The 13,970-nt window shown below is 31.7% G+C and overlaps 1 protein-coding gene across 9 annotated transcripts in view; it reads left to right on the top strand.

Moving 5' to 3' along the window:
• NBEA (neurobeachin) overlaps positions 1–13,970 on the top strand; it is a 667,980-nt gene that overhangs the window by 140,870 nt on the left and 513,140 nt on the right. For 8 of the 9 annotated variants that reach the window (XM_044249587.1, XM_044249579.1, XM_044249580.1 and 5 more), the window contains exon 11: positions 6,997–7,105. In XM_044249587.1, the coding sequence (XP_044105522.1) occupies positions 6,997–7,105 (109 nt within the window). Of the gene's footprint in view, positions 1–4,708; positions 4,815–6,996; positions 7,106–13,970 lie in introns of all 9 variants that reach the window. The other variant, XM_044249585.1, reaches the window with a different exon arrangement.

Genomic DNA, 13,970 nt, shown 5'->3' on the forward strand with positions numbered 1-13,970 from the left:
AAATAAAGAATCAAAAGTCATTCAGGTTCGAAAGGAAAAAAATCGAGCTGTCCCTTTTACAGATGACATGATTGTCTATGTAAAAAATTCTTAAGGATTAATACACTCAAAATTCTAGTAAGTAAATTCAGAAAATTTGCAAGAGACCAGTTTTTCATACAAAAATAAATTTTTTGTGCATTAACAATGTATAGTAGGATACCAAATGAAAAATACCTTTAACAATAGCTTTAGAAATTGAAGAAAGTAAGTTAAGTATTGAAAATATCAATGTCCAAAACATGTAAGGATCTTTGTGCTGAAATCTATAAATTGCTGATGAAAGAAATGAAAGTATTAATTAAATGATGAGATATATTGTGCTCATGTATAGGAAGACACAAAATAGTAAAGATGTCATTGAAGAGACCTATAGATTTAACACAATACCAATTAAGATCCTGGCTAGCTTTGTTGGTTGATATACGCAAGGTGATTCTAAAATTTAAATGAAAAGATAAAGTAACAAGAATAGCTGAAATGACTTTGAAGAAGAATTCCCTTACTTTGAAGTAAGGAAATAATACTTACTGGCTTTAAGATGTACTATAAAGCTCTAAGAAAGAATATAGTATATGATATCAGCAAGGTGATAGACACATGTTTCTTTACAACAGAATAGAGTCCAGAAATAGTTTTGCACATATATGGACAATTGATTTGTAGCAAAGGTGCAAAATCAGTCTAAGAGAGGAAGGATATTTATATGCCAAAAAATGGTTCCTGATCTAACCTCACACCTTAAAAAAATTAACTCAAAATTAACTCTAAATCTAAAATATAAAACTATTGAACATATAGAAGAAAGCCTATAGGGCAGAATCTTTGTGATCTAAACTAGGCAACATCATTTTAGACATGATAATAGAAGGATGTACATAAAAGACAAAAATTGATAAATTTGACTTGGACTTCATTAAAGTTAAAATCTTTTAGTTTTCCAAAGATGCAACAAAAAGACATGTTACAGACTGGAGGAAGATGGTAGAAAAATTTTTACTTGACAAAAGACTATATCAAAAATATGTAAAGAAGTCCCTTAAGCTTTAATAGTGGGAAAACATAAAATTCAATTTAAAAAATGGGCTTAAACTTGAACAGACACTTGACCCAAGAGGATATAAGGATGTCAAAATAGCACATGAAAAGATGTTCAGCATCATTAATCAATAGGGTAATGTATATTAAAACTAGTTTAAGATATAGCTACACACTTAGTAGAATAGCCAAAATAGAAAATACTTATGGTGCCAAGTGCTAGCAAGGATGAGAAGCAACTGGAATAGATTACTGGTGCTATTGCCAAGTGGTACAGCCACTCTGGCAGTTTGGCAGTTTATTACAAAGTTAAACATACACAGTTACCTTCTTATTCAGCCTCTCTCCTCATAGGTTTGTATTTATGAGAAATGAGTGAAAACTGTGTTCCCACAGAAGCCTTTATATGAATATTTATAATAGTCCTATTCACAATTGTTAACTAGGTACAACTCAGATGTACACAAAATGTGGTAATCCATTTGTAAAATGAAATACTAGTCGGCAATTAGAGGAATAAACTCTTGACATACACAGCTACTTGGGATGCGTCTCAGAGGCAATATATTGAGGTCAGAAAGACAAACTCAGAAGGATGCATATGTATGATTCAAGTTATAGGACATTGTTGAAATGTCAGAACTGTAGTGATAGATAAGAGATGAGTAGTTATTCAAGATGATGGGAGTTGGAAGGATGTGATTATAAAGCTGAGAAGGGATAGGATAAATGAAGGTTTTTCTTGGTGTGATGGAACTGATCTATATCTTGATTGTGGTGCGGTTATACAAATCTACAATTCTGTCATTTTTAGAATTGTATACACAAACACAAAAGAAAAGAAAGAATAAAAAAAAGTCAGGCTTATTTTGCCTGATTATTTAAAAGATAATTAAAAACAACAGAAAATTCCTATAAAGCCTGAATACGAAATAAGTATTTCAGCTTTTTGTGCAGTCAGCTGTTACTATTTTCCTTATTGGATAATTTTAGCACCTCCAGGGTGGACTTTTTAACCCTGCTTCTGTTAAATAGGCTGGGCTTGGCTGAAAATGGAGCTAGCACCAGGATAAAGGACTGGCCATTTGGCCTTCCTGCTGTGGCATATTTTGATCTTGAATGGCATTGGAGGATGCATGCATAGTTAAGGTCACACATGTGTCATTATGACCTCTCTGTCTCACTTTTGAAATTTTGAGCTACTTGGGTGTTAGGAGGTTACATCATGAAATTTCTGAAGTATTCATGTATCCATGGATTACACATTACTGTAGTATGTCTACTCAATTTTCATAAAGGGACAAGCACATTTAGAGTATTATAAGTGGTCATTTTTCAGTTGGGATTAAATTGAAAATAGTAGACTTTGAGAGTTATTTCTGCTACAATAGAGCCTTTTTATTAAGTATCTTTTGTTTTTTTAGAGTTATGAATGGAGCTGATCAAAAGGCTATTTTGTTCTCAAACTATGTTAATACCAGTAGATACTATATAATATACAACTACGTCATAAGAGGTTTAGAATAAGTTCCTTTAGAAGTAAAAATTTTAAAATTTTGTTTCCTACATAAGAAAGATTTTGAGATATTTCAGTTATAAGTTTATAAACTTAGACTTTTTGGCTATATTTGGTCAGAAATAACATATCAGATGAAACATAAAGTCATAATCTGTTACCAGAAGAAGGTAAAAATGTGTAATAGCCTGATTAAAATAGGGCCTTTAAAGAATACTCTTAAATAGCCATGACAGTATTAGCAATTCCAATTTATAAGGCTGCCTGTTTCCTTATCAGGCTGTAAGAAAAGGTAGAAATTACTGAGATATTTCCTGGCTAAAGGCAGGCTTAGTGATTTCATGTGCTACCAGTGTATTCCATCTGTCCTTACATTTTACTGTGCTGCATTTCACTGTTTTCCTTATTTTACTCTGCAGATAAATGTATTTTACTTATTTCAGCATGTATCTCCACTTGATTTCCACTGATGAATGTGACAGTTTGCGTATCAGGTTCATTGCATTCATAGGAGGTAGGCAGTGTTCTTTTAAGAGCGCATCTTCAGGAATACATTGTCTAAAAGTGACCATTAGATGTACCTGTAATTAGAAATTTTGGTTTAGAGCTTTCTGATTTTGAACTGTGAAGGAATTTAACTCTTCTAACTTTTGTGAGGCTTATTTTTCCATGTGTGTCACTAGAAATTAATTGCCTTGAGTGAGAAATTATCTTGGGTATGGACTTGAGTTGATTTCTTTTACAGTTTTGTTCCTGCTGTGATCACTCTCATCTCAGAAAAGTTTTCTAGTCAAAAACATAGCATAGAAACAATGGTATTAGATATTTTGTATAATTTTAATCATCCTTTGCAAGATTTCAATATATCTCAATAACAAATTAGGCTACATGAAAGATGAAACCTTAGAAAAAGTCAAGAGTTACCCTACTGGGACCTTAATCTCAATGGAACTTAATCTGCTTCTGAGTTTGTTCTGGCAATTACTTAGTCCATAGTGTTTCTTAAGATATTAAAAACACCCTTTTAAAAGGGGAAGAGGTGTTGGATCTTGGGCAGTCTTTAATTTTTTACATTATATACATTATTTACATTATATCAGTATATTTAAGCAGTTCATCTAACTGAAGTACTTGGCTTGTTTCAGTACAAAGCAGATTGAAAAGCCAGTTTCTATATTCTAAGAACTTGTCTTTGAACTGAACTTAGGTTACATATTCAATCTTAATAATTTCTGTCATATATTCGGTCTCTCCTTATGATATATTACATCTTTAAATAATGAAATATGTCAAAGATAATAAAACTTTTAGGATCACATGACATGAGTTGTCCACACTAGTTACTTTTAAAAAATAAATAATGGACAAACTGAAACGGATAAAGTTACATTAAAATCAAATCCAAATCTATATATAAATTTTAATGGAACCTAAATATAGTACATATTTTTCATTAGAAACAGAAGTTAGTCATGTTCATGCATAGTTATTAAATATTCTCAGGTATTTGTGGGTGAAAACTATGTGGGATTCTTTAATTATATGGACCAGAAAGCTCTAGAGAGATAATAAATATGCTGTCATTAGAGGTATTATTATACTATTTTCTTCATTTTTCCTAAGGCCTAGCACTTTATGTTACTTGAAATGAATACTATTGTCTAATTTAATGGGAGCTTTCTAAGAACTGGAAGATGGTAATTATATTTTAAAAATAACAGTATAGATTGTTAGTGTTGTTTTCCTTAAAGGGAGACAGGATTATTAAACACCCTTAAACTATTCCTGAAGTAGAATTGCTACGTATAGAACACGATATGTTATAGCACTGTCTATTGAAAAGTTTAGCAATTTTATTTTATGAGCTAAAAGTTACTATGCTTTTTGTTTGTCAAGTAAAAGATTCCATGAAAATCTGTTTCTAGGTATTGCTATACTTTTCAAGAGAATCTTCTATGTTGTGTATACTAGTCTTGGCTGACACAGATACTTGGTTTTGGGTTATCCTATATACTTAGATCCTCTGCAGATGAACTGATGTGTCTAGACAGGAAGTGGTATGTAGGAGATATAGGAATGGGCTGAAGTATCCTTTATATTTGCCTTTGTATCTAGGGGAGTTGGAAATAGGCAAGAATGGAGAGAAATTTTGTATGGCAGTACACAGAATTTTGCAAGTTTATTGTGAGCCCCGCAGCAATCCGATGCATTTTAGTTACTGGTAAGTTTGTTAAATTATGTTTGAAAATGTAACTCTTCGAAGATGGCCATCTATTTACTATTACATCCACCATGTCAAATATACCTATTTTAAAGATTTTTTTTTTTTTTAAAGATGTGGTATTGCTATTGCATTCAGTTTTAGGTATAAATGTAAAATACTTTCGCTAGTGAATGCATTTGACTTTTCAATTGTTGTTGTAGCTAAAACTGAAGTGAAATTAACTTTATATGGGTTAGCATAGTCATGTGTTAAGATTTGGGAATAAAATTAATATTTCTGATTTTGTAATGGAACTCCACTGTGAAGAGAAGTCTGAGCTAATTCCTTAGATGTTTGAGAAAGTAGCGCTTCTGATAGAAAAGTATAAGAAAATCCATGGTAATTTTATATAGAGGGTGATTGTTTTATAAAAAATATTTTTTTTTGCATTTTTTTTTTTTATGGACCATAGGAACCATAGGCATTTCTTTTTGGCAGTGCTGGTTTTTAGGAATTTTAGTCATCTTTCCCCCTACATCATTAAGTTAAGTGTAGGTAAGAATTCCATGAAAAGATTAGGACATTGTGTAATCTCTGTGCAGTAGTTTCTTTATTCTTCTCAAACATTTAGGTAGAAATATTTTGTGTAGTAATACCTGTGCAGTTATTTGTGAAGTGGCTTTTATCATTGATACAATTCATTAAAAATGGAATAGATTGCCTAATAACTGTTCTTCCTTACAGAAATATTAAAAAAATCCCCAAAGATTCTTTGGTAGTTGTGGTTTATTTGTAAATGTCTAACTTTAGGACAAAGTAAAAGGACATCTTTGACTTGTGATACCAGTTAACTTTTTTTGTGTGGTTTAAAGAAATAGAGCCAATTAATGTAATTCAATTTTAATTTCCTGTAATGAAGTACTTTATTTCCAGATATACTCCAGTTTTTTCTGACTAATGTCATGTAACCCATTAAACTATTAGTTTTTATAATAACAATAATTTTGCTATTGATTCTTTCAATGAGAATATTTCTGATTTGAACAAGAATAGCCACATTATCGGAGAAATGTGTTGTCAATTCTATTGAAACCAGAAGAGAATAACTTGAGAGAATAAAATCACTTTTGGACTTTAGTTTTTTCAAGTTTTCCTCTTTAACAGATTTTCTTAATTCCTTGCAGTAATGAGTACTGGTGAATTTAAAATATATTTAGAAATTTGTGGTTTTACTCTTTCTTATGAATATAAATAGATAATTTAGGGTACATTACAAAATACAGCAAATAGATATTTTAATTGCTGATGAAGTTTGGCTTGTCACTTATTATAAACTACAATAACCATATACAATGAAGGAATATATATTTTCTTAATTAGGAATGCCATCGTGTATTAATGCTGCTAGTTGAAAAAATCTCAGTATAACTTTGTGAAGTAATATATTATCAAAGCTTAATTCAATGCAGTCATTTATTTTTCTTTTGTTTTCTTCTTTCATTCAACAGACACATTAAGGGCTTTATCTTTGGGCACTTATCTTTGTGTGCTTTTGTGTGTTTGTGTATACATTGTGTAATTAACTGCCACTTTCATTTCAATATTATACAGATCATTTGTTTTTCTGTTCCTGTGAGCTTTCCTGAGGGCATATATGGACATATTAAATAACATGTTGCATATTTCTCTGGATATTTTCTAAAAAAAAATAAGATTTTTTGAAAAATAGGTCTAAATGAAAAGTTTATTTTAAAAACAGGTGTGTTTTTCCAAAGCAATATCACATACGTATTTAAAATTCTCTAAGATAGTATGTTCTTTAAAAGAATACTATGATGAAAGTCTTTATTGTGGAGAATTGATGTATTTGTGCGTATGTTTCTTATGTTAGATTTACTTGAAGCTGGTAATGTACATATGTGTGGATGACCTTCAGTGTTTGACTTTGGAATATAAAAAAATATGCATTTATGTTTTGATTTATGATACTTAATTTTAAAGAGATGAGACTAGTTTTCTCATGCTTGTGAGAAAATATATTCCTGTACAATATAAAATATAATAATCATTGTCAGCAAAATTAGATTAGATTTGAATTTGGTTGTTATCTTTTGGCATAATAAAATTCTGAAATGGAACACTGTGTTTATAATCAGCATTTGATGATTACATAATGAAATTATCTGTACTTTACATGCAGTGCTACTCTTTTGGCATTCCTGGTTGAACTACTTAAAAGTTCAGTAGCCATGCAAGAACAGATGCTGGGTGGAAAAGGCTTTTTAGTCATTGGCTACTTACTTGAAAAGGTAAGTGATATGTGTTGATGGTTTTATTGTGTTATGTTCATAGCTGAACTGACAACCCCTAACTATATTTTCTCCATACTTTCTCTTTTCATGTACTACTCATTATTGTTGGCTCATTCACAAATATTTACTTTTATATTTTGTAGTGAGACTTAAATGTAGACATTGAATTAAATTGGGAGCAGGGAATCTATATAAATAAAGAATTTTGAGTAAAGATAGAAACTAAACAAATCTTTTTTCCTTTGTCTTTATTTCAAAGTTACAAGTATTTCCCCTTAATTCTTTTATCTAGTTGTTTCTTTGCTATTTTTACATTCAAACTAGGTTTCTTAGAAAAGTTTTGTCCATTTTATTTTACATGGATTTTCTAAATTTTTATTTTACATGGATTTCCTTAATCAGTTATAAAGTGAACAATCTTTCTTTTGTAATAAGCAAAACATTAGTTTGTGATTTGTCTCTGCTTTTCATATATCTGATTATTTAAGGTAGCTTTTCTCTAATCACTACATAATATAAGCAATACAAATTAGATGGACTTAATTTTCCTCATTTTGTGCCATTTTTTTCTTGTGTGTGTTTTTTTTTGTTTTGTTTTGTTTTGTTTTGTTTTGTTTTTTAATGACCTTCTTTGCTTTAGTCACAACTGTACTAATTCTGGTAATGAATCCTAGGTTTCTGATTATGGTCTCATAAGAATCTGGTTGTATCATGTGATTTCTTTTCAAAATTAAAGGGGAAGGTCATGAATATAAGTATTGGCCTTTTTCTTTCCTAAGGAGTATCTGTCATCCACATTAGTTCTCTCAAACCTGTTCTATCAGTTAACTCTAACACCGAGCTGCTCTGAAAATGAACTATTTGAGAAATAATAGAGGTGAGGTCTCAAGTTAGAGGAATAAAATTATTTTTCCCTTGAAAAGACTTTTGGAGATAGTTTTTTCAACTCCGATTGCTCTGCCTTTGAAATCCTATAACCTATCTTTGCTTCGAAGTAAGCAAATCCTATATCTTTGCTTCGAAGTAAGTATTCTTCTTTCTCGAAGGACTGGTGATTGAGGAGTGGTATGTTATTAAATAGATCAGTCATTTAATCAGTCATTAAATAGATCAATTTTTTAGGGAAAATTAAGCTTCTCATTAGATATTTGGTTTTATTGACAACTATTTTTTTATATCTAGAGTATTAAGAGTTGTTTAGAAGATTTTATGTTGAAATATGTTTTACATGAATTAGGTATTATGAAATGCCTTTGTGATTTTACTGTGTATGACAAGATCAGTAACAGGAGCTACCCCTTGAATATTCTTTTCATCTATTTGCTGTGAGTTTACCAGTATAATTCTAAAGTGAGCATTCCTTTATAGTTAAAACTTAGCTTAAAATAAGAAATTCAGTGAGGGGTACCTGGTTAGCTCCATCAGTAGAGCATGTGACTCTTGATGTCAGGGTTCCAGGTTTGAGCCTCAAGTTAGACATAGATATTACTTAAAAATAAAATCTTAAAACAATTTTAAAAATTAGAAATTCAGTAAAAGGACTTTAAATTAAAAAATGACATTATAATCAGTTCTTCTTCTTTCTCAAAATTAATATCCTTAAAATTATATTGTCAAGTTTGGTATAAAATATTATTTCATTGTGGTTTTAATTTGTATTTGTGGAAAATTGGGTAAGATGGGACATATTATCATATTACTTATAGTACATCCACTCTTTCTTTTTTGTGGAGTAATTATTTATGTCTTTTGCCAGTTTGCCCAATTTCCTTTGAAGACCTCCCCACTCCTAGGCTACCTGAAATCTACTTTGGACTCTGATTTGGTGTACTCTAGATATTTCATATAAGTGAGGTCATATATTTTGTTTTTTTGTGTCTCATTTCATGTGCCATAATGTGTATAACTTTGATCCATGTTGCAGCATGTATCAGTACTTTCATCCTTTTAATTTATATTAATTGTTGTATATGACACATTTTGTTTATAAATCCAAATGTCAATAGATATTTGTGTTTTTCCCACCTTGATGTTATGAATAAAGCTGCTGTGAATGTTCATGTACAAGTTTTTGTGTGGACATATATTTTTATTTCTCTTTGGTAGATACCTATCTGTGAATTGATTTGCTGGGTCCTATCGTTACTCAATGTTTAAACACTTGAGAAACTGCCAGATTGTTTTCCAAAGTGGCTCCATCATTTTACATTTTCATCAGCAGGTTTCTAGTTTTTTCACATCCTTGCCAACATTTGTTAATTGTCTTTTTTTTTTTATTCTAGCTTGTCTTAGTGGGTGTGAAATGACATATCATGTTTTGTCTGCAGTTCTGTGATGTCTAATCATGTTTAGTATCTTTTCATGTGCTTATTGGCTATTTGTATATTTTCTTTAGAGAAATGTCTATTTAAAATTTTTGCCCATTAAAAACATTGTATTTTCTTTTCATTATTGAATTGTAGCAATTTTTTATTCTGTACACCAATCTTCATTTGATATATGATTTGCAAAGATAGTCTTATATTCTATAGATCAAATTATGTTTTAATTTGCATTCCCCTGATGACAAATTAAGTTGAACATTTTCATACATTGTCTTTTGGTAGTTATCCTTTTTTGGTAAACACCTGTTCAGAGTGTTTGCCCTTTTTCATTTGAATTGTCTATCATTTTTTTATTGATTTGTGGAAATCCTGTTTTTATGACAGATATGAGATCTTTGTTGGGTATGTATCATGAATATCACTTTCTTGTGGCTTGCTTTTCCGTTCTGTTAATGACGTTTTGGTGAATGGAAGTCCTTAATTATCATAGATGTCATGTTTCATTTTCTTTTAGTATTATCCCATTTTGGACCCTAATGTATCCCAAAGCCACAAGACTATTCTATGTTTTCTTCCTAAAGTTTTGTTTTACTTTTCACATTTGTATTTACAGTTCATCTAGAATTAAATTTTGTGTAGGGCGTGAGGCATAAGGTCAGATTTCTCTTTTAACCTCAAGTATGTAGTAGCTAGCTGGCCTGGAACTGTTTATTGAAGTTGACTTCCCACTGTATCACAATTTAATTTTTGCTATGAATCTGATGACCATTATATAAATGGGATCATTTCCAGAATTGATCTGTTGTGGGTTTTCCCATTTGAGGCAGTACAGCACTATCATAATTTGTATGCCTTTTTAGTGTATTTTGATATCTTATAGTATTTGATATCTCATAGTGTGTCATCTAGTTTTATTGGTCTTTGAGATTGCTTTGGCTATTCTTGGGTTTTTGCATTTATACACACACAAATATAAATGTAAATTTATATATATATAAATATATATAAATACACATATACACACACACATATATATATATATTCCTTTCAATTTCCATCAAAAATGCTAGAATTTTCATTGTATTATACTGATATCTTGATATTAAACCATCCAGTTCATACATTTAGTGTTTTCTTCTATTTATTTAGATCTCTTTGGTAGTTTTCTGTGTAGAAAACTTTCTTTTTGCTAGATTTATTTCTAGATAACTTGAGGTTTTTCAAATGTTGGTTTTTTTATTTGTCCCAGAAATATAGAAATATAATTGGTATTTATATCGACCTTTATATACTCTTCTTTTATATTGCTCTTCTTCTATTAATTCTAGTAGTTCGTTGATTTCTCAGAAGCATTTGTTTATAGAAAATCTCATCATCGGAGAATGGCCGTTTAATTTTTTCTTTCCAGTATTTATTCTTTTATGTTTTTCCCTTGATATTGCTAAGACTTCCAGTAGAGTGCTGAACAGAAGTTGTAATAGTGAGCATCCCTATCTTATTTCAGATCTCATGTGCAAAGCTTTCAGTAATCATCCACTAAGTATGGCTTATGCTGTAGGTTACTTTTGTAGATTTTTAAATCAAATTAAGAAGCTCTCTACTACAAGTTTGCTAAGAGTTTTTTTTTTTTAATCATAAATAGGTGGTAAGTTTTATCAAACACCTTTTTTTGCATTATTGGAGATAATTATGATGTTTCTTCAATTTTTTCTTAGTTTAGTGAACTACATTAATTGCTTTTCATATGTTAATCCATCCTTATATTCCTGGAGCCCTATTTAGTTTTAGATCCACCCCTATTCCATTCAGTATTTTTTCCTTAAAATGGCTCATGTCAGTGTCACCAGTAGTCTTACATTCTTACATCTTAAGATTCTCAGTTTTCATCTTATTTGACCTATTAACATTTCCGTTCTAAAAGTCTTTCCTTTTTGAAATGCTCTTTTCACTTGTATTTTGTGACGGCATTCTTTCTTTGTTTTCTTCCTACTTCCTTGGTCTCCTGTTTTATTCTTTCCTACTAGTGCCTCTTCTTTCTAAATTTTCAAGACTGATTTTCCTCTCAAATGATTCATCCCTCAGTTTTCTCTTACTTAATAGCATTGCCATTCACCAAGTAGTTCAGACCAAAAATTTTAATCTTTTTGACTCTTTTCACACACTAAGTTCATACCCTACTAATTATGTTGGTATGAAAATATACCCAGAATGAGTGACTGCTTCCTACTTAAAACCCTACTCCTTTCTGTATCACATTGATATCATCGTATTTCAAACAGTCATCTTTTCTTTCACTGTCGGTTATCCACAATCTGTTTTTCACTTGCAGTCAGACTAGTCTTCCTAAAATGTCTCAGACCTTACTGCTCCATCCTTCTGAGGGTAAATTAATAATTCTCTTACCTCTGACATCATCTCTTATCATGCCCCTTTTTACTTTGTTGCAGACACTGGCCATGCAAAGGCCTCTCCCTTTCCCTTAAAAACTAAAGTGTAAGCATGAGTCCATCTCGGGACTTTTGCATTTTCCCATTGCTTTCATTATTCTTTTTGTAGATATCCAAAATGGATTGGTTCTACACTTCATTTAGGATTTTGCTAATGACACCTTATCAGAGAAGTCTTCCCTGATCACTCTAAATAGAATATCACCCCTTCTTACATAACCATCACTAACTGTCTCCCTACTCTGCTAATTTTTTTACATCACGATTCTGACTTCTTTTTGTACTTGCTTATTTTCTGCCTCTTTTCACTGGAATGTAAGCTTCAGCTTAATGAAAGCAGGGACAGTATCACTTTTGTTCTCTTGCCACGTCTTCAGCACCTAAAGAAAGAGTGCCTGCCTTAATAAATATTTGTTGGATTTAATTGAATAAGTGAAAAGCATTTGCATCCTTGTCTGAGTACTTCAAAGAATATGTTTTTTACCTTCCCAGATGAATAGTCACACTTTTTTATTTTTAAAGATCAGTTGCGGGGCACCTAAGTGCCTTAGTGGGATAAGCCTCTGCCTTCGGTTCAGGTCATGATCCCAGAGTTCTGGGATCCAGCCCTGCATGGGGCTTTCTGCTCAGCAGGGAGTGTGCTTCCTCCTCTCTCTCTGCCTGCTTCTCTGCCTACTTGTGATCTCCGTCTATCAAATAAATAAATAAAATCTTTTAAAAAAATATAAAGATCAGTTGCTGGGTTAATAGTATAGATAATAAAGATTCCATTTTTATTTTATCATCAACTAATAATTAGCTAATGGTTAACCGTCCCTTAGCTTTATTTCCTTGTCTCAGAAGGTATAACTTAGTTATCAAGGAAGGTAGTCTAATGATGAGAGGCTTTCTTACTCATTACATTTAGACTATTTCATGAACAAATTTTGAGGTACTTTGTTTTCTTTTGCCAAAATATGAGTTTGAAGGAAACTTAGAGGTTATCTGATGTATTCAGTATTTTTGTTGTTGTTAATTAAAAAAAAATGATTCAAAGTAGCTTAAACATTTAGCAATTACGCTTGCTAATGAAACTGGAAGTCTAGTGACAGGTAACTTATCACTTATAGTCCCAGCAGGAAACAGCACACTCAGACTTGGTTATGGAAAAGAGTTTAAGGCAAGGCTCTTTAAAATGTTGTGAGCCTTGTTAAGGGAGATCAGCAAGGTTTGCCGAAGTGAGAGGAGTGAGTGTTTATCATAACTCAAAAAGAAAGTTACTATAGTGTGGGAGAAATTGTACCTGACCAGAGTGTGGTCTTCAGTAAAAGAATATAGTATATTGGCCTGAAGGAGTAAAGCCAGGGTCCCTCCAACTTCATTTTCTTCTTGTCCTTTAATTTCCTGCTGGTGTCTCTAACAGTCAAACCCAATGGAAGCCAATAGCCAAGGGAGTTCCCAAGCACAGAAATAAGATGTGGAAAGTTGGGGAGTAGATCAGTATAGCCAGTAAAACATGTCCATTAAGTTGGACTTTAGAATTTTGTTGCCTGAGTCTCAATTACGTCATCAAGGACCCACGGTTTTTCCTGTATGCCTGCTCGGCTACCCATACTCGTGATTTTATTTGCTGCTATAGCTACTATTTTTTGTGGTCCTAAGAAGTTGCCAGGTCAGTTTAGTGCTATAGGCTCTCATATCCAGGTTGAGGATAGACAGAAGAGCTCCTTTCTCTCAATTACTGAACAACATCCTTTCCTCCAATTTGATTGCTCAGGTTAAGTCTTGACCTAACTTTCAATTATTTGCTGCCATGAAATTTTGATGAATCATTGTCTACCTTTCTCCCCTCAAAAACAGCAACAGCAACAACAACAACAACAACAACACATAGGTGATTCATGTTGGATTAGGTTTTTGGAGCCCAATTTTGGGATCCTGAAAGGAATGAAATAGATGTTGAAGATCACCTCCTTTATGATGTGCCTCTACTGTTTAAAACAATTTCCCAAAACTTACTTAATAATATAATGTATGTTGTGTGTGTGTGTGTGTGTGTGTGTGTGTGTGTGTGATTTCTGCAATAAAAATGAACATTTCTGGTGATCCCTT

Source organism: Neovison vison, chromosome 5 (genome assembly GCF_020171115.1).
Source record: "Neovison vison isolate M4711 chromosome 5, ASM_NN_V1, whole genome shotgun sequence".
NCBI classification, from domain to species: domain Eukaryota; kingdom Metazoa; phylum Chordata; class Mammalia; order Carnivora; family Mustelidae; genus Neogale; species Neogale vison.